Source organism: Cervus canadensis, chromosome 10 (assembly GCF_019320065.1).
Source record: "Cervus canadensis isolate Bull #8, Minnesota chromosome 10, ASM1932006v1, whole genome shotgun sequence".
Taxonomy (NCBI): domain Eukaryota; kingdom Metazoa; phylum Chordata; class Mammalia; order Artiodactyla; family Cervidae; genus Cervus; species Cervus canadensis.
The window spans coordinates 61,703,697-61,727,875 of NC_057395.1; the positions used below are offsets into that span (position 1 = coordinate 61,703,697).

The following is a 24,179-nucleotide window of genomic DNA, read 5'->3' on the forward strand; positions in this document are numbered from 1 at the left end:
TTCTTTATCTATTCATATGTCAATGGACATTAGGGTTACTTCCATGTCTTAGCTATTATAAATATTGCTGCTATGAACATTGGGGTGCATGTGTCTTTTTGGTTTTTCGTTTGCTTGCTTAATTTCTATTTCTTATTTATTTGGTTGTGCCAGGTCTTAGTTGTGGCACACAGGATCTTCAGTCTTCATTGCACCGAGCAGAATCTTTAGTTGCAGCATGTGACCTCTTAGTTGTAGCATGTGACCCCTTACATGTAGCATGTGGGATTTAGTTCCCCAACCAAGGATCAAACCTGGGCCCCCTGCATTGGGAGTGGGGAGTCTTATTAGCCACTGGACCACGAGGGAAGTCCCAGCATGTATGTTTTTTAATTAGTGTTTCTGTCTTTTCTGGATATATGCCCAGGAGTAGAACTGATGGGTGAAATGGTAACTCCATTTTTAGATTCTTAAAGAAACTCCATACTGCTCTCCACAGTAGCTGCATCAATTTACATTCCCACCAACAGTGGAGTAGGATTCCCTTTTCTCTACACCCTCTCCAGCATTATTAAATGTAAAAGTCTACATTTATAAATGTAGACTTTTTGATGATGGCCATTCTGATTGGTGTGATGTGCAGAACCACACAGATGGAGAACAGGAGATCTAGATCAGTCAGCTCCATCACCTCCCTAGCCACCTCCTGCCCTACACAGCACTTAAAATCAGTGATCCCTCACTTGGCCTGCCCCCAGTGACTCATGCTGCAGGTTCCATCATATACCACTGGACAAGACACCCCTGAGGCAAAACTGGGCCTCATAAAAGAGAAGAGCCTACCCTAGGCCACTTGGCCTTCAAGGGTCAGAACCTAGACTATATGTATATACCCTGGGCTACTAGGCTCAAAAGCAAAACTAGGTCCTTTCATGCCATGCTCAAATTGCTTTAGAGTAATATACTCAACACCAGGTTGGTCTCGGGTAGGTGCTAGTGGAGGCTAACTCCTAAGAGGGGACAGGTATGTTTCTGGAACACCAGGCTGTCCTTGTGGGGGGCAGTGGCAGGGATTGATATTTCAGGGAGGCATGATATTCAGTGCCTATGGGTCCCACAACTCAATGGTGCTGGCTCTCCAGCTGGAAAGCTTGCTCTGGCTGAACCGGCTGGGCAGCTAGCGGCAGGATCATGTCTCTCGACCCTTTTCAGATCTGAACGCCACCCTGATCCCAAAGATAGAGAACATGCTGAGGTGCGAGGAGATAAATCTGGCTGGTGTGTTGGGAGAATTGATATCCACAGTGTCCAACTCTGACCTGCTGTCTGTGTTAGATCTTACTTCATCCCTCGATATCCTTGGAGGTGGTGGCCTCGGTGGTATCCTGGGCAAGGGGACCGCACCCCTCGATATCCTTGGAGGTGGTGGCCTCGGTGGTATCCTGGGCAAGGGGACCGCATCCCTCGATATCCTTGGAGGTGGTGGCCTCGGTGGTATCCTGGGCAAGGGGACCGCATCCCTCGATATCCTTGGAGGTGGTGGCCTCGGTGGTATCCTGGGCAAGGGGACCGCACCCCTCAATATCCTTGGAGGTGGTGGCCTCGGTGGTGGCCTCGGTGGTATCCTGGGCAAGGGGACCGCATCCCTCGATATCCTTGGAGGTGGTGGCCGCGGTGGTGGCCTCGGTGGTATCCTGGGCAAGGGGACCGCACCCCTCAATATCCTTGGAGGTGGTGGCCTCGGTGGTATCCTGGGCAAGGGGACCGCATCCCTCAATATCCTTGGAGGTGGTGGCCTCGGTGGTATTCTGGGAAAGGGGGGCAGCAACAAGTCCCCAAAGCACCACCAGTCATTGCTCTCAGAAGCCACTGGTGCTGTCAGTGACCTCGGCCAGGAGGCTCTGGGCAGCCTGCCACTCCTCGGTGGAGAGAATGCTGTCAAAGAACTCGTCAACAGCACTGGTCTCTTGACTGGCAACAAACTCAAAGAAACTACTGAGGGCATCCCGAACAGTGCGGTGCCAAAAGACTTCAACAGTGTACTCACAGGCCTGCTGGGAAATATCGACTTGGCAGATCTCCTGTTAGGGTAAGTGCTTCCTTGACCCTAATGTCTGGCACAAGACGAAAAGCTACTGTTTGGAGATACTGATGTTCAGCTCCCAATGATCCCATGGAAAAGGGCAACCATGTTTTCATGAAGCAATATTTTAACTCGGTGCTGAAATGCTATCCTTTCGGGGGGAAATATGATCAAGATTTCTTGACCTTAAAGAACTGGGCCACCTTTTTTTTTTTGAGAGTGGTACTGGTGTCCGTGGAACTGCCCCCAAGAGTCAGAGCTATTGTATTGTTTAAAAAACAAACAAACAAAAAAAAACAAAAAAGGAAGGAGGAAAGAAAGAACCAAGTGGGTAAGGTGGCTGGGGAGTCCCAGAGATAGATGGGTGGGTAGGTTGTTAACTGCCTGTTTCAACAGTGTTTCTCTTGTTACCCAGACTGATTCTTTGAGCCAGGACTGACACTTATACTTGATACTGTCACTTTACAGATTAGAGGTTGAAAAAGTGACTGTGGAGAACATGACGTCAACCATGACAGGCAATGGGATCCTTGTCCACGCTGTGACTACTGCCTTCATAGGTGGAAACGGGTGAGCCTATTTCCAAATCAGTCAACTGAAACAGCCTGGACTAGTGACTTAAGATCTAGTGTCCAAGAGCCAAACAGAGACAACGAAGAGTAAGGCAGGATGGTTGAGGGTGGAGCGAAAGGGGCCCAGCTGCCTCGTTCCTCCAGCCCCGAGGAGCAAGGTGGCAACATAACACCACGGAGCCCCACTCTCAAATAGTACTAAAAAAAAGCCAGAAATCCTGGTCTCCATGTGAAATCTGCATAATTTGATAGATGAGCAATGAAGACAGAAACCATGGAGAACTCATTTCATATCAACATGTACACTGGTCTTAGGGGAAACATGCCTTCCAAATAATCTTGACTCTCCAAGAAGAGTCAGCTCACTCTACAAACACTGTGGTACGAAGTTGAGGGGAAACAGACATGATTAAAGTGCCCTCAGGAAACTAGAGATTTTAAACACGCACGCATACACACATTCACTCATCCACCTAACGGGTAGTTAATAACTGCTGCTCTGTACCAGATGCTGTGTTTGACAGAGCGAAGACTAAAGGCAGGCGGTCCCTGTCTTCAGTGGGTGTCAACTCACTTGGGGGAGGGACAAGGTTAACAGAGGAGCCCCAGGGCACACAGGAAGATGTGAGAGGGGCAAGGGAATCCACACTGGAGAGAAGATTTCTTGGACTAATACATTCACATCCCTGATACCTATCACTGATTGAGCTCCAGCCAGGCCCTTAACTGAGACACTCTTAACTCAGGAAGCCTCTTGACAACCTCATCAGGAAAGCAGTCCTGTTTCTAGACTAGAAAACCAGTTTAAACTAGCAAAACCAGTTATAAACCTTGCTCATAGTCCCTCAACCAAACGGTGGCAGTGGCCGGATTTGAGCCCAGGTGTTCTGCTTCCAGAGTCCACATCTGGGACCACTACAGTTAACAGTGTCAGGAAGAACCAGCTATCTTCTCCAAAATATCTGGCTCAAAGAAGACCAGGCTCTGGTAAATGGTGGGTTTTTCCTATGTTGTCACCCACACAATGGACAGCTGGGAGTGCGGGGCACAAAAGTGACCTTGTTACAAGTCAGCCTGGTGCCACCCAACAAGACCCTTGAAGAGTGGTTAGGAGGGTGATTTTGACAATGTTGACTGAATACCTCCTTTGAGCCAAGCTCTGAATTCTATGTATAGGAGATTGGCCAACCACGGGGCATACTTATTGGAAAGCATCAAACTTACCCTCACTCAAATAACCTGGTGATTCCCAAAATACCTATTGCTTTGGCTGAGTGACATCTTGCAATGGGACCTGAGTTCACCTGCATCTTGTTCTCCACAGCCTAGCAGGACCTGTAGTCAGCATACTGGGATTTCAAGTGCATGCAGATGTAACTCTGCAAATTGGAATTTCCACCAGCACCACGGAATGTGTCAACCTCCTAGTCCAGGGGAAGAACATAGAAGTCAAGAAAGTCAACATACAGATAGTGGAGGAGTACGTGAGACCATTTTTTCTCATTTTCTGGATCAAGCGGCCTGTATGTCCAAATAGACTTGCTGGTACCACACTTAAGAGACCAGCTCAGCCAACCCAGAGGTTTGAACCATCAATAGAGGAGGCCCAGAGAAGAGCCTCTGCTTGCAAATGGCCCACTGGGTCTGAACACAGCCTTCTCTCACTCTGCCTGTGTTCTCTTTGCTACTTTTTTGTACACAGTTCTATTTTCTTGCATAAGTAATAATCCATTCACCTATATCAAAATTCAAATGATTCAAAAAGCCATACAGTGCAATTCTCCCTCCCACCCATATACACCGGCTAATTATCCTTCCTGGAAGCAACCAAAGGACCCAATTTTTCCATTGGCTTTCAGAGATATTATTTGCATATGCAACAAACGTGTGTATGTATACACACAGAGAAATGGGCTGGTTTATTATATACACTTTTCTGGCCTCTATTGATATTTTTAAAAACTGCTTTGAATTGGTCACATCAGAATATAAATCACTTCTTCATATTTTATGGCTGCCTAGTACTCCATTATGAAGACACACTATCACTTACTTAACAGATCCTATCAAGGAATAGTTGCTTTTTTCCCAGCTACTAACTTTTGTACTGAACAAGTGAATAAGGTCCCAGACAAGTCTGTTTACCACTGACATGGTATCTGAAGGATAAATTCTTCCCTGTGAGATTGCTGGGTCAGCTCTCTGGCTTTGGGAGTTTTCTCAGGTATCCTTCCATCTTTCTTAGTGACTAAAACTGAAAGTGAAAGGGCTTAGGGCACAAATTAAACAGAAGGACATCACTGCCATTGGTTCATCAATGGATGCTTGGGCAAAACCAGAAATGTTAAGGGTCACACAGGTACACATGTGTGATACAAGTTCTCCACATGTATCTTCCCCAGGGTCACAGGTATTTTGCCTCTGCCTCTGCCTCTGCCCTTGGAAGATACCATTTCTCAATTGCTGACAGTAACTATGAACGACAAGGTAAGTCGTGGGACAGGGGAGGGCACTGCCTCGGAGGTCTACGTTGCTGGGGGACACAGGAAGAGGCCCTTACCTCAGATACAGTCTGGTGCTAGAGGGACATCAGGCCTCAAGAGTTCTGTTTCTACGGAAGCATCCCCTCCCCCACCCCCAGCCCAAAATACCCCAGTAGCAGGATAGGATAATGTTCCAGGTTGGGGCAGGAGTGGGGGAGGATGAGTTCTGGCAAAAAGGAAACCAGGAAATAGGACAGGGAGAAGAGGAGGACCGAGGGAAGGGGACAGGCGGACAGGACTGCTGCACTCCCTTGGCAAAGCTAACAGATGAGCCCTTTAACAGATTGAAGAATCAAAATCGTGTGGCATTGAGCTCAGTGATGTCTATGAATGCAAGAACTGTGAGTACAACCACCAGACCCCCACCCTCCCCACCAGGGCTGCCCAGGTCAATGGAGGCAGGCGGCCCAGGCTCCTTTGGGATCCTATAGGTGATAGGCAGGAGAGGATGGAGCTGTGAGCTGCCTCCCCAAGCACCCAGGCTGAAAATATGGCAACTTAGCAGCTTCGCTGAACCACGGTGACTCATTCTCCAAGACACAACAGGACACAGAGCCCCTCTGGAGTCTCTGGTAGTGCCCCAGTCCCAGTGGGGTGCAAAGTACCCAGTGTGGAGTTTGAGCAAGGAGCACCCTCACACCAAGGAGGCTGGGAAGCAGAAAATCCCTCTCAGGTCTCCTAACATCCAGGAGACCAAGATAACAGGACACAGTAGGATGGCAGTTGCCAAGACAGTCCAAGCTGGAACCTGTTGACATGTCCCATGACCCAGAGCAGACGAAATATGGGGCCTGGGCAGCAAGACTCTTAGTGGTGTTGTCACATCACCTTCCTCTCCACAGTCTCCTCCTAGACACACGTGGAAAAGCTAGTGAGGCAGCAGGTTTCTGCCTGGGACCAAGGGAAAGGGAGGCGTCCAGAGCACAACCTCCAGGGGACTGCAAGTGTCTCCACATGCTCTCTTTTCCTCTCACCTGCAGCTACTGGCTTGTTCAACTACCAAGTTAAAGGTTCCAGGATTTCTGCAGAAGGTCTTTCAATCCTCTACTGTGTAAGTGTTCTTCCTGCTTATGATGGGTTCTGTAAGAGGCCTGGAGATATCCCTGAACTCACCAAATAAACTCCAAATCATGACAAACCAGCCTTCCTCCCTCCTCGGATCCCCAGACCTTCACCCTGTGGCGATCTCCAGGCTTCTACCATAACAGCTAAGTGCCTGCTACAGGGGCCAGCCATGTTTTCCCTTCCATTTATTTCTAATGCACAGTGCCTGAGATGCATACCCAATGATGACAACTTTTTCTTGACGAGCAGGATGTACCCAGCACCGGTTAGACATTCAACAGACTATATTTAAGGAAAGAAAAAGTGTAGACTCTCCCACCCACCCTCTCAACCACCCAGGGAATGGAAAACTAGGCTAGGAGGAGTACTCAAGAGAGGCAAGGTTTTGGGCCCACTTAACCCGACTCGTGGGAATCCATCTGTAAAGACATCCCAGGTACAGATATATTTAAGCACAAAGAAATACAAGTATTAATGACAAGGGGGAAAAAAAATTGGAAATGAACTGGAAGGAAATAACTAAGCTAAGTATGAGATTATTAGAAATGCTTACAAAGTATGAAGGTATGGTTAATTTTTTAAAGCATAATACAAGTGATATTATATACAGGCAAAGAAAGAAAATAAGGTGAAATATTAGTGATATCCACTCAAAATCTCTTTTCCCTTCTGGACTTGTCAAATTTCCTGCCATGTGCAGTTTGCACCTTATAAACAGAGAACACAATGTATACGGAAGGAAGAGGAATCATTCAAAGGAGGCCAGAATTCCATAGATAAGATGAGCCTTGAGTGTGCTTGACAAGACAGTCATTCTAAGGTTGGGAGAACTGTGAGTTAGGTACAAAATGCATTCACACACACATATTACCTGAGGCAACATTTACATGGAGGAATTCACTGGAAAATGAAGCCACATAACTTCTCTTGGAAAATCGGAGGTCTGGGGGACCGAGGAGCACTGTTTCAGGGCTAATCGGCTGGAGACGGCAGTGCTTCCTCCTCCCTCAGGGGCTCCTCTCTCCCACGACTCCCCTACATACCTGCAACAAGGGGGCTGGGAGGTCAACTGCGCTGTCTTCATGCTCGTCCACTGTGGGGCTCGCATGGGGCCACCACACTCCTCAGCATCAAGGATGGGCCTTCGAAGACCCTGAAATTGACGGCAGTCTCACACAATAACACGGATGTTTCTCTTGTTCTCTCTCTAGGCCTACTTTAACCAAAATAAATCCCCTGTGCTTGGAAGGCACCTTCCTCCAGATCCTAAAAGCGTCAACACTGCCGTGATTTTGTCCCAAATGATGCTCAGGGAGATCATCACTAAAACTGCCAAGGAGAGCTCTGTCAAGGTTAGCCTCATCCACATGGCCCCTCCATCCTCCTCTTTGCTTAAGTCTAGCCCAACAACCTCTAAGTGAGAGAAGGTAGGAATGCCAAGAGGGTTCTGGAACATTCTTCCAGAGAGGAAGACGAGGAAATGTTTGGGATACAGATTTTCCCTGAATGGCCGTCTACTTGGGTCTTGTATATAATGTACCAGGGGAAGGGAGAGAGCAGGGGCACAGGGCGGGCAGGAGTTCTGGGGGGCAGAGCTGCTCCTCCCCATTTTACAGGTGACCAAAGTGAGGGAAGCGACTTAACCAACACTCTCAGCATGTGCGAGGGAGTGGGTTTATCTACGTAGGAGGTATTCACTTGCTTCCTGCCCAGAAAGTGGTAGAAGGCAGGCAGTTACAACAAAATCATGATCTTCAGTACTCCCCATGTGCAAGGTCCTATTTCAATGCTTCCTTAACAGTCTCCCAAAATCATCAGGTGCAGAGCTATCTGCTACAAGAGCACAGAAAGAAATGGGCTCTAAACTGGATGAGGAGTAATAGAAACGCGTTTCTGTGCCACGGGCCCCACTGTCTTTTCAAGAGAGGAAATGAGATAAAGGGAGATGTCTGGAATGAGATGGTGTCTGTGTGGTCATATCAGCTGTGGCAGCACCCAGCAAGGTGACCAGCGCGTACCACAGGATCCATAAATATCTGAATAACGGAATCGAGCAATGCATGGATATCTCACCATGCAACATCCTACAGCCCTTCTCCCTCTCTACACTCTAAACGATGACTTCTTTACCACAGATAAACAACCTGGACGCAGCAATCACCAAAGTCGCTTACAACCACCTGCCGAACAACAAAATCAACGCCACCTACTGGGTCACTGTGGCAAGGAATGGTGAGAAGATAGCCACTGGGCAGACGGTGAGTGCCGAGTAACAAACTGAGAATGAGCTGTGAGGAAGAATGAATAGGAGCAGAGGTCCCATGGAAAGAAGAGTGCTCTGTAGGGGGAACTAGTACCAAAACTCTGGGGGTCAGAGTGTCCCTAGGAGGAGACCAACCAGGCTGGCAGGCTGTCTCCTAAGACCTGGTCATCTCCACTCCAGGCCTCACCTGTCACTTTGTCACTTTGTTGATGTGTTGTTGGTCACATCACAACGTGACACGTTTGCTGAGTAGCCTGGTCAGAGTATTTTTCAACTTATGTTTGTTTTATATTCATGCAGAATGTCATCATCTCCCATGCAAGTGAGATTTCAAACAACAAAATCCAAACAACCATCAAGATTGAGAGGTACAGTCTATTAACTACAAACTCCTCTTGACATTCATCAGCATAGGATGCAATATCAAGAAACCAATTCAAAAACTACTGTGTAGGCACGGGGAGCTCAACCTGGTGCTCTGTGACAACCCAGAGGGGTGGGATGGGGCGAGGGTGGGGATGGCTCAAGAGGGAGGGGACCTATGTATACTTATGAGTGATTCATGTTGTTGTATGGCAGAAGCCAACACAATATTGTAAAGCAATTATCCCCCAATTAAGAAAAAAAAAAAAACCCAATTCAAATCACATGCAAAGAATAATAGACAAGGCCTTTGAAAAATACTTGGATCATTACAGGGAAATCAGAAGGAAGTTTTACTCACATGCTGTTATGCACCTTAAATCTGCTCTTTCTCCTCTGTACTTATTATAACATTTTATAAGTGACTTCAAGAAGCAACTGAGCTAATAATCTACACTCTACTTTAGCACTGGTTAATAATTGTTATTTGAAAATAATTTTTCCTTATATTTTATTTCCTGGCAGGGCTGTATACAGTGTGACACCCCCTGAGGCTGTAAGTCAATCTGATTTTTCAAAATATTTATCTATGATAGGTGAGAAATTATTTTAAAGCCAGGCACTCAGTAAAACAGGACTCTGCATTAAAAAAAAAAAAAAAAAAAAAGTCATGCAGACTGGATCACAGACATAATGTGGAACAGGACTGCAGGTTCCAAACCTAGGTTCTCTCTGGGAAGCTCTTAAAACCCGGTTCCCCAACCTCATTCAATGACCTCAGTTAATGACCTAAAGGAAGGCTTAGAATCTGTGCTCTTTTAGTGTTGGGTGATTCTGATATACCAGGAAGTCTTGGGGGTCCACAGAAAGGAAAAAAAGATGATGTGGATACTAATTATGCCTTGGCTCACCAGAGCATCTCACTACCCCCATCTTTATGACATTTGATCTTCCACATGCACATAATTATACTTTCATTCAACAAACAGTCAAACATTTAGTGAGCATCACTACATGTCTGACCCTGAAATCTGTAACATGAAACAATGGTGAGGTCCCAGGTTCCAAGAGTGACTCTCTAGTTTAAGTAGAAGGACAAGGACAGATTAAAACCATATATAAATTAAGCCCCATCATTAAGAGTCTAGTAACCACACACTGGCTGAAGGCACACAATAGGCACCCAGAGGCAAACAACCTTATGTCTATGTCCCAGGTGTCAGCCCTGAGACAGGGGCATGTCAGCTGAGAGGTAGACTCTGGGAGTTAGTGTAAACCCAGGCTGCTTCATCTTACCTGTACTGGGCAGCTACGTGTTAGGGCAAGCTCTGTGCAGGGGAAGGATCACAGAAGGCGTGAACCCTGACCGCATGTAACTACCCACCAGACAGGGAACAGACACTGGTGCAACAGCTATCAACTGACCATGAAAAAGACAATGGGCAGAAAGCATGAACTGGTAGGCAGACTGTGGGTTCACTGAGAAAACGATGCCTGAACTCAGCCCTGAAGAAGGAGCAGGAGTTTACCAGAGAGCAAAGGTGTGTACCAGGTAGAGGAAATAGGATGTGCAAAGGGTAGGCAGCGTGGAATCACAGGCCTGTTACAGTGAATGCAAAAGGAAGGTAAACAGAGCACCAGATCTAGGAGGGACCCGGAATGGATCCAAAGAGTACAGTCCATCCTCCCAAAATGCTGAAACTGCATCTGGCCTAAGGGCACACAGCTGCATCTTGGTGCCGACAACAATGTCTGGGACATGACAGGAGCCCAATAAACACTGGCCAAGGAGCCATCCAAGGCATCAAAAACCTACGTGAAGGGCCTTTGAGAATCCCCAAAGAATTAGAGGCCTGAGGGACAGATTGAGATCCACCTCCCCACATAGCCTTGTCAAGTACCAGAAGAAAAAAAAAAGCCCACATGTCCAGAGGAACCCAAGACCACTTTCCACCATGTGAGGACTAGCTAGGAGGCGAGCAGAGGTACTAACAAAAACACTCCACCTAACTTTTTCAGCAGGATGAAGGAAGAGATGTGTTACCTGGAGTTCTGAAGAGATTTCTACCTGCTGTTATCGGTATGTGGAACTAGTAACGTGAACACCATAAAAGTTAGTGTCGCTGAAAGGTAGAGACGGGGCAGCACACTGCAGCCTGTGCTGCAGCAGCAAGCAGACTGTCGTCTGGCCACTGTGGGGCTGAAGGGCACGTTTCTGTTATCAGATACGGACCGCAGCACCTTGAGATGGTAAAACATGAAAACCAAATCAAAACGCCTCTTCTCCCGGTCCAAATGAAATCCAGCCCACCAGGTGTCTTCAGAACAGCATTATGCCACTTAGAGGAAAGAAACATGGACCACGTCACCTAGTCACATAGAGAATAGAGTTTGAGAAATTTAGGAGTATGAGTTCATAACCCTGATAATCATCAGGAGAGAGGACACAAGATGCCATCTATACTTATTAATGATGAACTCTAGAGGGATTGATGTATTGCAAATGAAATCAAAAGAGCAAGGCTTAATTCTTCTGGTTTCTTAAAAGAAAGAGGGCAGACATGCCAGCATATCTCTTGGTATCAATTATACCCATCAGATTTCCAGTTAGCTCTAGGGTCCTTGAGAACTCACCCTCACACACACAGAAGACTAGGAGAAACTGTGTCTTAACTCAGATCCCTCTGTTGAAGGGGCGGGGGAGATTTCTCCTAGAGCCATACTCTGCCCAGAGACATTCTCCAGTTGACTGTGGCTAAAACAACCCAGTCTAGCCATTGTCTCTTTCAACTCAGATCATAAGATGTGCCTTCTTTTTTTCAGGAAACATAAATCAATGGAATATTCCACTAGGAGTAATCCCAAATTCTCTAAACGGTGCCAAGCTTCAAGTGCTTAACTCGGTAAGAGAAAGAAACATAAACATTTTCCTTTCACATTAAAGTCCACTCTGCGCTTCAGTCTTCAGAGTAATGAATAAGGCCAGTGGGCCCTGGCATCAAAGTCTGTCTGGGCTGTCTCACCAGCTCCATCCCTGGTCTTTCCTAAGCAGATTCACTGACTACAGTCCCTTTAGTTACCATGTAAGTTCTAACCCTGAGAGTGGAAACACGTGCATGCATGCCCAGACATGTCCACCTCTTTGTGACCCCATGGACTGTAGCCCACCAAGCTCCTCCGTCCATGGGATTTTCCAGGCAAGAATACTGGAATGTGTTGCCATTTCCTCCTCCAACTGATCTTTCCAAGCCAGGGACGGAACCCATGTCTTCTGCATTGGCAGGCAGATTCTTTACCACTGGGCCACCAGGGAAGCCCTGCATCCCCAGTACATACACCTGATTCATCCACACTGTCACCTTGTGACTGTGAAGCCTCTAGTTCTTTACCACCCTGACTCAGATTTCCCCTTCTTCCCATCTATCTAACCTCACACTTAAGAGAAACCTGAAAAAAGAACTTGCTTTCTGAAAAACAGTTAAAAGGATGGAACTTTTATGTAAATTTGCCACCAGGAAAACAGTGAAAGAGGGATGGAACTAGAGAAGATATACAAGAGACTAAAGAAGTTTAGAATCTCCATCACCCTTACAATATTCCATTCTTGATAAACATGTTTAATGAGTATGCCATCTGACTGGGAAAACATTAATTTCTTTCATGTTGGCTCAAATTTCAGAAGTCTTACATTCCAATTTTTACTTAATCCCCCAAAGTCCATGAATCTGTGACCAAATCAATTACTAGAGTGCAGAGGCTGGTAAAATCAGCGCTTGCCTCAATGTTAGCTTTCTACCTCCCACTCTTATGCTCCGTAACTATGAGGGGCCTGGACATATCACTTAGCCTCCCCCATTCCACCCTAGTTAAGGGACTGGATGAGATGAATGTCAATTGTGTTTCAGCTGCAAGTGACAGGAAGCTCAACCAAAACTGGTTCAAGCAACAACAAAGAATTATTGGTCCTGAACATCCAGGGATGGTGCTAACTTCAGTAGTGGCCCAAATGTGACCCCAGAATCCATCTCTTGACTCTTAAATCCTTTGGGGTGGGCTCTATTTTGGCTCTGCATTGGGGGTCTCCCACTACCAGGAACTTCACCCTGTTTCTGGAATAACAAATGACAGTCATCCAGAAGTAACATCTGGGGCTCCCATTGGCCTGAACTGTTCCACATCCCCATCCTTAACGCCAGTGCTGTGGTCAGGGGGATGGAGTACACTGGCTGGCTCAGCCTGTGCCTGCACCGGCTTACGTAATTAGCAGTATAACTGGCTGTCTTTTGTCTCCCCACAGACTGATTTTCAAGCCGCAAACTAAACCCAGCACCGGAAGCCAGGGAATGTTTCGGAATGAAAGCAAAGACACTCTGTAATCCCTCTCTATGAAACACTGTGGACAAGACATCCTTTTAACTAAGGAATTAAGTACAGTTAGTGTTCTCAACATGTCCAACTATGCTTTGGAATTTCACCAACAATACCCTGAATTAACAAGTGTAAGAAAGGCAGGAATCCAGGGATAGGAGGGACTTTTCTAATTATCTCACCAATAAATAACCTGTTTTCATGCAGAATAAAAAAAAAGTGATATGTCTTTAATTCTTACAAATAGGAATTCCATTGTGTGTTTATGACTAGTAAAAGCACTTCTTACTGGGGACATAAAATTAGTAATATGAGTGATGAGGCCACAAAACTCAGGATTACTTTATTGAGTGCTCTAGGGAACAATCCTGACAATGATTAAGACTTTTCTTCCCATAGCTCAGGCCTCCCCTCCCAAACGCCAAACTTTCTCTTCTGTTCATTGGCCCAACATGAAAATCACACAGGGGCTAGGATCCAACTTCCCCATCATCACATGTTAAAAACTGAAGGGCACAGTCCAAATGCTAAAAGCTGGATGGAACAGAGCAGATAAGTGTCCGATAATACCATAAACAGGGCAGCAAAGGATCTAGATCCCAGCTCAGGGACTACAGGCCAGGCCAAGTGGCTGTGAGAGGAAAGCCAATCAACGTTAGGTCAGTAAATGCAAAGGAACCCAGAAAAATATACAACACGGATAACGAGAAACACAACTATGAACTCTATACCAGGCAGAGACTCTCTGCCCTATGCCAGTGTCTCGCACAACTATGTGCTCCGGAACCAAAACAGCTCACGTTGTAGACACAAAAGATCAGAAAGGGAAGCAAGGCCAGAGACTAGGCGTGCCTTACAGCAAGGGACAGGATCGCACAAGACAAAGACCCAATCACACTCTTAATGGGTATGGTGTTCCATTCTGGAGCGATGGTTTGGAACTAGACAGAGGTTGTAATTGAACAATTTAATTTTATGTTATGTGAATTCCACTTCCATTTAAAAAACAAAAAACGGGACTTCCCTTGTGATCCAGTGGTTAAGACTTCACCTCCCAATGCAGCAGGTGAGGGTTTGATCCCTGGTCAGAGAGCTAAGCTCCCACATGCCTCACAGCCAAAAAACCAAAACATAAAACAGAAGCAATATTGTAACTAATTCAATAAAGACTTTTTTAAAAGGTACGCACAAAAAAATTTTAATAAATAAAAAACAAGAAACCTTCCAAATCACACTAGCAACGAGTATATCTAGTACCCAAATGTTGATTTCTACACCATTCTTTATCAAAGGAACCTAACCAGTCCCCTTGGAGAAATGGCTAATTCTAGGACTAGAAAAGAAATAGAAAAGATGACCCAGAACAGCTCAGATGCAAGGACGAAGGCACTCATACAAAAGTGGAAGTGTGTCAAAGGGATAGAGAGCCAAGAAAAAGAGCTTCCAGAGCTGAAAGAATTTGGCCAATGAAATATATAAAGGAGTACTGGATTATCAATCCTGAATATTCATTAGAAGGGGTGCTGAAGCTGAAGCTCTGATACTTTGGCCACCTGATGTGAAGAGCCAACTCACTGGAAAAGACCCTGATGCTAGTAAAGACTGAAGGCAAAAGGAGAAGGGGGAAGCGGAGGATGAGATGGTTAGAGAGCATCACCAACTCAATGGACATGAATCTGAGCAAACTCTGGGAGACGGTGGAGGACAGAGGAGCCTGACATGCTGCAGTCCATGGGGTCGCAGAGAGTCAGACATGACTTAGTGACTCAACAACTGGACTATAACCCATAAAGTAAAATAAATACCTAGCAGCCTATACTAACATAAATGATTCAGTAAATATACAGGTGAGAACAGGCAAATCTCCTGTGCAGAAGCCAAAATGATTTACACAGCTACTGCACCCTTGAGGAGGTAGGGCATAACTTCCATTCAGTAAGCTTCAGCTGCACATGGTGACTTTTCTCCAAAGAGCACAGTATGGAAAGGAGAAAAAAAGAGCAATTGTACAATGAAAAAACCTAACAAACACTACCTGAAGCCAAGTGATCAAGGTTAGTATAAACAGTGATAAATCATATTAATAGTATGTACCCTTATGATGGAATGAGAATGGTATTTTCCCTTCGTGGTCTTCCTTCCCAAAACACGTAATTCCAATCTAAACATGAGAAAAACATAACAAATCCCAACAGAGGGACACTGCAAAATATCTGACCAGTTCTCCTCAAAACTATCAATGTCATCAAAATTACAAGTCTGAGTCAAGAGGAGCCTAAAGAGACATGACTATAATGTGGCCTCCCAGATGGAATTCTGGAAAAATAGAGATTAGGGAAAAATTGAAGCTATCTGAATAAAGTATGGTTTTCAGTAATTAATGCATCACTATTGATTTATTAATTGTAACAAATGAACCATAATAAAATATTAGAATAGGGAAAACTGGGTACAGTGTCTAGAGAAACTCTCTGCACCATTTTTGCAATAATTCTGTAAAACTATTTTAAAATTTAAAATTTAAAAACATGAAACAAAACATTAACAAAAACTAAGAAAAACAAAAGGGCACAAGAGTCAACCTGAAAGAGCTCCCAATGCCCAGACTGGGATCAATTTGAGCAAAATTAAATAAATATCAGAGTATAAACCATAGTATAAACACCCATGAGTCCATTCTGACAAAAATGATCAAATAAATACATAAATAGGGGGAAAGAGGCATTTTTCCTATAGAATTCCAAATAATACATGTAAAGAACCCCCCGCTTTGGAGTTTGGGCTTAATCCCCACCAACTAGTAGATGATAAAAGATTAACTTCAACAATGATGTTTATATCATGTACACTCTGGTATGATTTGATAATAAAGGTACTAAGCATAATAGCAGAAAAATCCAAACTGAGAATTTGTGACTAGTACTCTTCAGAAGCATCAGTCACGAAAAACAAGGGAAGACTGAGTAACTTTCATAAATCACAAGAGACCGAGGAGACATGACAACTAAATGCAATGTGGTACCTTGGACTGGATACTGGAATAGAAAGGTACATTTATCAGAGGAAAAGCTGGTGAAATCTGAATGAAGTTTTGCCTTTGGTGAATAGCAAAGTGCCAATATCAATTTCCTAGCTCTGACAAATGAACCTATGCTGTGTGATGACTTAGGAGAATGCTCTATGAACTCACTTTGCAACTTCTCTGAAAGTCAAAAAATATTTAAAAATTTAATAAATTAAAAACCATCCAATGCCTCCCCACTGTATTTAAATAAAACCCATCAGGCCTCAAAGGTTCTGGACAATGCACCTAAAGTCAACCTTTTCCATCTCATCCCATATTAGACCAGTCTCTACCTCCCTGACAATATTTCATCTACACTAAGCTCCCAGTTTTTTTCAACTCTCCCAACTCATCACCAAACTCTTTCTCTTGCCATGAGATCTGTGGCAGACTATAATCCAAAGACGGCAGTAAGACCTGCCATCCCACATACTCTTCAGGAACCCAGCCACTTCCCATTAAGAGGAGGAACCTTATTTTCCTTTATTTAAATCTGAGTGCAAATGTGAGTTCCTGAAAATCAATAGTAACTCCTTTTTCTTTACCCTGTACGATTCAGAAGTGAGTTAAGTAAAACAAGAATTACAAATCTATGTTAAGGAGTACACAGTGCATTAAGATGTATTTTAGAACAATAACAACAAAAAGGGATGGAATGGTACCCTTCAATGTTTTTGAATCCTATTCGAAACTAAATTAATATCAATTGGGCTGTTAATAAATTAAGATATTATAACTCTCAAAGCAACCATTAAGGGCTTCCCAGGTGACATAGTGATAAAGAATTCGCCTGCCAATGCAGGAGATGCAAGAGATGCAGGTTCAATCCTTGGGTAAGTAAGATACCCTGGAGCAGGAAATAGCAACCCACTCCAGTATTCTTACCGCAAAACTGCACGGACAAAGGAGCCTGGTGGGCTACAGTCCATGGGGTCGCAAAGAGTTGGACATGACTAAGTAACACTTTCACTTCTCACTTTCACCTACTATACATTAGGCAGCATTCTTTTTTTAATGATTATTTGTTTATTTATTATTTATTTTGGCTACACTGGGTCTTAGTTGTGGCACGTGAGACTTCTTAGTTACAGCATGCACACAAGACCTAGTTCCCCAACCAGAGATCAAATCCAGGCCCTCTGCATTGTGACTACAGAGTCTTACCCACTGGACCAGAGAAGTCCCAAATGCTGGCCTTTTCTGATCCAGGAAAACAGTAAAAGGCAGGAAGCTGACCAATTACAGACACCTGTTGTATCATTTGAATTATTTACCACATGTATGATTTACTTTTTCATAAAATGTAAAATTTCCAAAAGTTTTTCATGTCTTCTGAATAAAGAACTGAGGTGAAGAGCCGTAACAAATATTTCTTGAATAGAAGATGGATTTTTTTTTTTTAATATTTACTTTTATTTGGCTGCAACAAGTCTTAGTTGCAGCATGCAGGATCTTCAACTTTCATCGTGGCATGTGGGATCTAGTTCCCTGACCAGGGATCGAACCTGGACCCCTTGCAATGGGAACTCAGAGTCTTAGCCACTGGACCACCAAGGAAGTCCCAGAAGATGGATTAACCCCCTCAAGCCATGCCAACTGGTATGGAAGAGGTTCCTAGCCTGGGATTCTCAAAGGTTTCTATGCAGGTCAGTGGGAAGGGGTAAAAGGAGATCATAGCCATATACACAATAAAAGCCTCGGCATATCCTAATATACACAGTGTGTTTTAGAAGCAAAATTTTTCAATGATCACTCTTCATCTGTTAAGATTTTACTGTGTTCCACAGACAGTGCTAAGTTCCTCACAAGTACAATCTCACTGAACTCCAGATGAGATAAGCATTGTATTATTATCCCATGTCACATGAGAAAATCAAGGCACAGATAAATAATAAAATAACTACTCAAGTTCACACAACTCTGAAAAAATGGAGTGGGAACTTAGACCAGAGTCCTTCTGACTCCAAATATTCTATACCACCATCTTTTGGATTTTTTCACATGATCCCCACAGAATGACATAATCTTGGCAGATTAAGGAGCCAAGAGTGACTCCTCAGAGCCTACTAGAAGGTAATGATGTTTTCTAAAATCCAAATGCTGTCAGTCAAAGTGAAAGTGAAGTCGTGTCCAACTCTTTGCGACTCCGTGGACTGTAGCCTACCAGACTCCTCCATCCATGGGATTCTCCAGGCAAGAATACTGGAGTGGGTTGCCATTTCCTTCTCCAGGAGATCTTCCCGACTCAGGGATCAAACCCAGGTCTCCCACATTGCAGGCAGACGCTTTAACCTCTGAGCCACCAGGGAAGCCCCTGAAGGCAAAGAATAATCTGACAAGCTTGGGAAAAAAAAAGGTGGGGGGTCCATGAGGGAATTTCTCAGGTAAAATAAAGTGAGGAGATAGGCAGCTGAGTCAATGTTATCAAACCAAAATGTTAGAAAGATCTAGAGCAGTTTTTCCTAAGCAAATGGTTCTTTCCACCTTCCCTAACCCTTTAGTCTCCAATTCCTAGGGTACATGAGAGAGAACCAGAGAAGTATTACAATCCACAACAGAAACTGGGCTGGGAAATTCGGGAAAATCTCAGAGACACTCACCAAGGCAAAAATGAAGTAAAAGTAGATAAGAATGAACTACTTTAGGTAAATTTAATGACTGTAAAAGCTGTTCACAAAGCAGCAAAGAAATGCATTTTCCATTTCATAGAAAGTTGCTTCACCACTTGAGGCTTGGCTCCAAAGCTTCATCTTCCATTAGTGACCAGTCATATTTCTCTTGCTGCCAGAAAGAACTGACGCCAACCACTAAGGTCAGCAATATGCTGTGGAGTCCTTTAGAGTGGTCTTGCAGAGAACATGTCCTTTAAGTGTCTGAGAACTGGCTGAGGTGATCTGAAAGAAAACCAATCAGAAGAAGGCAAGGTAACTGGGACTGAACTACAGGGACTTAATGTGAATGGTCCAAAGGAGAGGCCACCAAATGGAATCTAATGGGAGATGACAGGCCAGCATCTCGAGGATGCACGGTTTCCTCTACACCCTCAGAGACACCTGATACAATACTGATGTATATAATTTAAGAAGTCTAAAACAGGTCAGTCCCAGACAGCCACTACTCCCTTTTCTCTTGAGAGATGGTCTTCCACAGAGGCAACCACAAGGTTTATGTACGAGCTGCCTAACACAGACATGTGTGCTTGGTAAGTCACTTCAGTCGTGTCTGACTCTGCGACCCTATGGACTGCCAGGGTCCTCTGTCCATGGGATTCTCCAGGTAAGAATACTGGGAGTGGGTTGTCATGTCCTCCTCCAGGGGATCTTCCAGACCCAGGGATCAAACCCGAGTCTCTTGCATCTCCTGCACTGGCAGGCGGGTTCTTTACCACTAGTGCCACCTGGGAAGCCTATCACAGACGCTGCCCTCCCAACCCCAAAGGCAGCTGTGATCCAGGCTGTACCAGTCAAACACATTCCTAAGATATTTATTGTGCCAAGATGCATTACTACGAACAAAGCTAGTGTATGTGATGGAATTCCAGTTAAAAAGTGCTGCACTCAGTATGTCAGCAAATTTGGAAAACCCAGTAATGGCCACAGAACTGGAAAAGGTCAGTTTTCACTCCAATCCCAAAGACGTGCAATGCCAAAGAATGTTCAAACTACTGTACAATTGCACTCATTTCACATGCTAGCAAGGTAATGTTCAAAATCTTTCAAACTAGGCTTCAGCAGTATATGAACCATGAACTTCCAGATGTTCAAGCTGGATTTAGAAAAGGCAGAGGAAATAAAAAAAAAAAAAAAAGAAAAGGCAGAGGAACCAGAGATCAAATTGCCAACGTCCGCTGGATCACTGAAGAAGCAAGGGAATTCCAGAAAAACATCTATTTCTGCTTTACTGAGTATGCCAAAGCCTTTATGACTGTGTGGATCACAATAAACTGTGGAAAATTCTGAAAGAGATGGGAATACCAGACCACCTGACCTGCCTCTTAAGAAATCTGTATGCAGGTCAGGAAGCAACAGTTAGAACTGGACATGGAACAACAGACTGGTTCCAAATAGGAAAAGGAGTACATCAAGGCTGTATATTGTCACCCTGCTTATTTAACTTATATGCAGAGTACATCATAAGAAACGCTGGGCTGGAGAGAGCACAAGCTGGAATCAAGATTGCCAGGAGAAATATCAATAACCTCAGATATGCAGATGACACCACCCTTATGGCAGAAAGCAAAGAAGAACTAAAGAGCCTCTTGATGAAAGTGAAAGAGGAAAGTGAAAAAGTTGGCTTAACGCTCAACATTCAGAAAACAAAGATCATGGCTTCTGGTCCCATCACTTCATGGCAAACAGATGAAGAAACAGTGGAAACAGTGGCAGACTTTTATTTTCGGGGGCTCCAAGATCACTGCAGATGGTGACTGCAGCCATGAAATTAAAAGACACTTACTCCTTGGGAGAAAAGTTACGACCCACATAGACAGCATATTAAAAAGCAGAGACATTACTTTGCCAACAAAGGTCCATCTAGTCAAGGCTATGGTTTTTCCAGTGGTCATGTATGGATGTGAGAGTTGGACTATAAAGAAAGCTGAGCACCAAAGAATTGATGCTTTTGAACTGTGGTGTTGGAGAAGACTCTTGAGAGTCTTGGACTTCAAGGAGATCCAACTAGTCCATCCTAAAGGAAATCAGTCCTGAATATTCATTGGAAGGACTGATGTTGAAGCTGAAACTCCAATACTCTGGCCACCTGATGCAAAGAACTGACTCATTTGAAAAGACCCTGATACTGGGAAAGATTGAAGGCGGGAGGAAAAGGGGAAGAGAGGATGAGATGGCTGGATGCCGTCACTGACTCAATGGACATGAGTTTGAGTAAACTCCGGGAGCTGGTGATGGACAGGAAGGCCTCACGTGCTACAATCCATGGGGTTGCAAAGAGTCGGACACAACTGAGTGACTGGACTGAACTGAACTGATGAAGATAAAATGGGCTAATGTAAACAGTGACAAGAGCAAAGCACAGAGAAGTTGCTTTCAGCACTAGTGAGCTTTTCAAGGAGGTGACATTTGAGAGAACTTGTAAGGTTTCAGAGAAGGCAGCCAGGCAAAAATCAAGACCCTCCTAAGTGACGCAGCATTTTCAAAGTCCCTAACACTAGAACAAAGTCTGAGAGGCAAAAAAAGAGGCCACTAAGACTAGAGGAAAGAGAATAAAAAGAGGTCAGAGGACATGAGGTTGGAAAGGTAACTGGGAAAGACCATAAAAGGCCTTGGACACCCTGCGGCTCCAATGAGAAACCACTGGAGGGCTTAGGCAAATGAGTGAGTGATCTGATTTAGAAGATCAAACTGACTGCTATGGGGCAGGAAGACTAGAGGAGGGCAAGAATGAAAGCAGGAATACGAAGCCTCTGAAGTACTCAGGTACTGTTGGTGGGAATGCAAAATGGTATAATCATTTTGGCTCTTTCTATTATATTTACCCAGTTTCCCAGCAATTTCAAACCATATACCCCATAGAAATGCACTGTAACACATACACAGCAGCTCTATTCGTAATAGCTCCAAACTGGAAACAACCAAAATGGCCATCAAAAGTACAATATATATATTGTGATATATTCATATAATATGGATAAATATTATCATAGATGAACTGTACAACATCCATGTTATCAAAAATCTACACTGTATGATTCAATTTTATATCAAAAACAAGAAAAACTGAACTATGGTATTAAAAATTAGGATGGCGGGAAGAAGAGTATGGTAGGAACATGAGGGGGGTTTTGGAGGTTCTGAAAATACTGTTTTTTGATTCAAGAGGCAGTCACACAGGTAGGGTCACTTTGTGATGATTCATCAAGTAGTAAGTACACTTTTGAGCAATTTTCTACATTTATGATATGCTTCAATAAAATAATTCACTTTCAAAATACAGAAACAGAAAACCTGTGAAAAGGCTGCACTAATCTAAGCTAACCAAGATGACAGCTTAGAGAAAGAAAGAGATCCAAGATACATTCCACAGGTGGAGCTGAAACAGATGAACTACTGATGGGGAGTACAAGAAAATAAATATCTAGGATGATGCCTATATTTTTGGTTTTAGCAACTGAGTGGTGCTATTTGCTAAGATGGACGAGACTTCAAAAGAAGAAAATTGCAGGAAAGTGGGAAGAATTCATTCTATTTTGGCCACATTAAGTTTAGGACTCAAGAGAGAAAGAAGAAAAATGCAAATCTGGAGAGGATGTGAAGGGATGGAAGCAAAAAGCACAAGCAGCAGTGTGACAGAAGATGCAGACACTTCCTACACAGCCCACGTGAGCAGACAGCAGGGACAGGCGGAGATGCGTCTGAGTGGGTGCAAACAACGATGAGACAGTGAGATGTCACGCGACCGCATCTATTTTCTCTACACAAGATGAGACAAAGACATCAGCTAAGACTAGGATTTAAAGACATGAGTGAAGATTTAGGGAGAATGAAGAGGGGAAAAGCCAATTTATTGGGAAAATACTGTAAAATTACGATTTCAGGGCCATGCTGAGCGTTCAATTTGAAGTTTATGGCATAAATGTGAACTGAGTACAGTTGGTTTCTGTGAAGAGACTGTTTCTTGTCCCCCAATAGTTCTCTTCCTCCTCAGTAACAGAATTCCCAATTTTTAACTGGGCACGTGGTCATTCGGAATGAAGACTGTACTTCTCAACTTCTTTGCAGCCTTTGTGTGAAACTTCTGTAAAGTGTCTTAAAAGGAATAAGACATGCCCTTCACCTCTCTTCCTGCTTCCTACAAGCTAGGATATGGACATGGTTGCTGCAACAGCCATCCTAAATCATAAGATGACCTTGAGAATGGAGGCCACACAGAGAAGAGCAAAAGACAGAAGCAGTCAAGACTCTTGGTGATCATGGAGCCATCACAGTCACCAGCCCTGGACCTTCCATATATCTAGATTTTTATGAGAAAGAGAACTTCTGCTTATTTAAGCCAGTGTATTCTGAGTTTTCAGTCACCACCATCGGACCTAACCTATGTCATACAGATTAACTGGGTGCTCTTCCCCAACAATATTTAGCTGTTTTCACGCAGATACAAAGTAAGCAGATAATCATTTTCACCAAGGTTGGAGTCTAGACAAATAAGCACCACAGAAGAAAGGACAAGAAGAAAACGGAATTTATGAGGAAATGGTTCTAGTACAGCCCAGACACTCTAAGTGGAGAAAGATGAGAACAGCAGATACGAGCGATAGAAACAGCCAACAGACCCCTGGTTTCACAGTTTCTCCTTTATTTTGCTCCCTCCACTAAATCTTACTTGTCAGGTTTATGATGTCACTTTGGAACAACAAGAGTCCCAAGTATCACCTTTCTGTCTTTCTTGACAAATGGAATTTTTCCATTTTACAGAAGACCCTTGGTGATCATGGAGCCACCACAGTCACCAGCCCTGGACCTTCCATATATCTAGATTTTTATGAGAAAGAGAACTTCTGCTTATTTAAGCCAGTGTATTCTGAGTTTTTAGTCACCACCATTGGACCTAACCTATGTCATTATAGCCCATTGTAACCTATAACGCATTATAACCCTATGTCATTATAACCCAACCCACTAACCTCATCCCTTTTATCTATAGTAGAAAGGGAATAGGAAGAGGTATGAAAAAGCAACTGAAAATCAAAGAAGCAAAAATTCAGAAAACGAAGAAGAAAACAAGACAGTGTCAAAAAGAAAGAAAGAACAAGTGGAAAAGCCTGAGAGACTGTTTCCACATCAATCAGGTTGCTACCTGGTAGGAATTCCTCCTCTGAGGAAACCTCTAGGCAATGCTGAAAGTAAGACAATCCCCTGTCCAA

The 24,179-nt window shown here is 44.0% G+C and overlaps 1 protein-coding gene across 7 annotated transcripts in view; it reads right to left on the reverse strand.

Annotated features, from left to right (window-relative positions):
* CDK5RAP1 (CDK5 regulatory subunit associated protein 1) overlaps window positions 1–24,179 on the reverse strand; it is an 85,859-nt gene that overhangs the window by 31,462 nt on the left and 30,218 nt on the right. For 2 of the 7 annotated variants that reach the window (XM_043478478.1, XM_043478480.1), the window contains one exon: window positions 18,938–19,194. The exons of the other annotated variants lie outside the window; for them this stretch is intronic. In XM_043478478.1, the coding sequence (XP_043334413.1) occupies window positions 19,114–19,194 (81 nt within the window). In that variant the 3' untranslated portion in view covers window positions 18,938–19,113. Of the gene's footprint in view, window positions 1–18,937; window positions 19,195–24,179 lie in introns of those variants that run through there. 7 annotated transcript variants of the gene reach the window in all.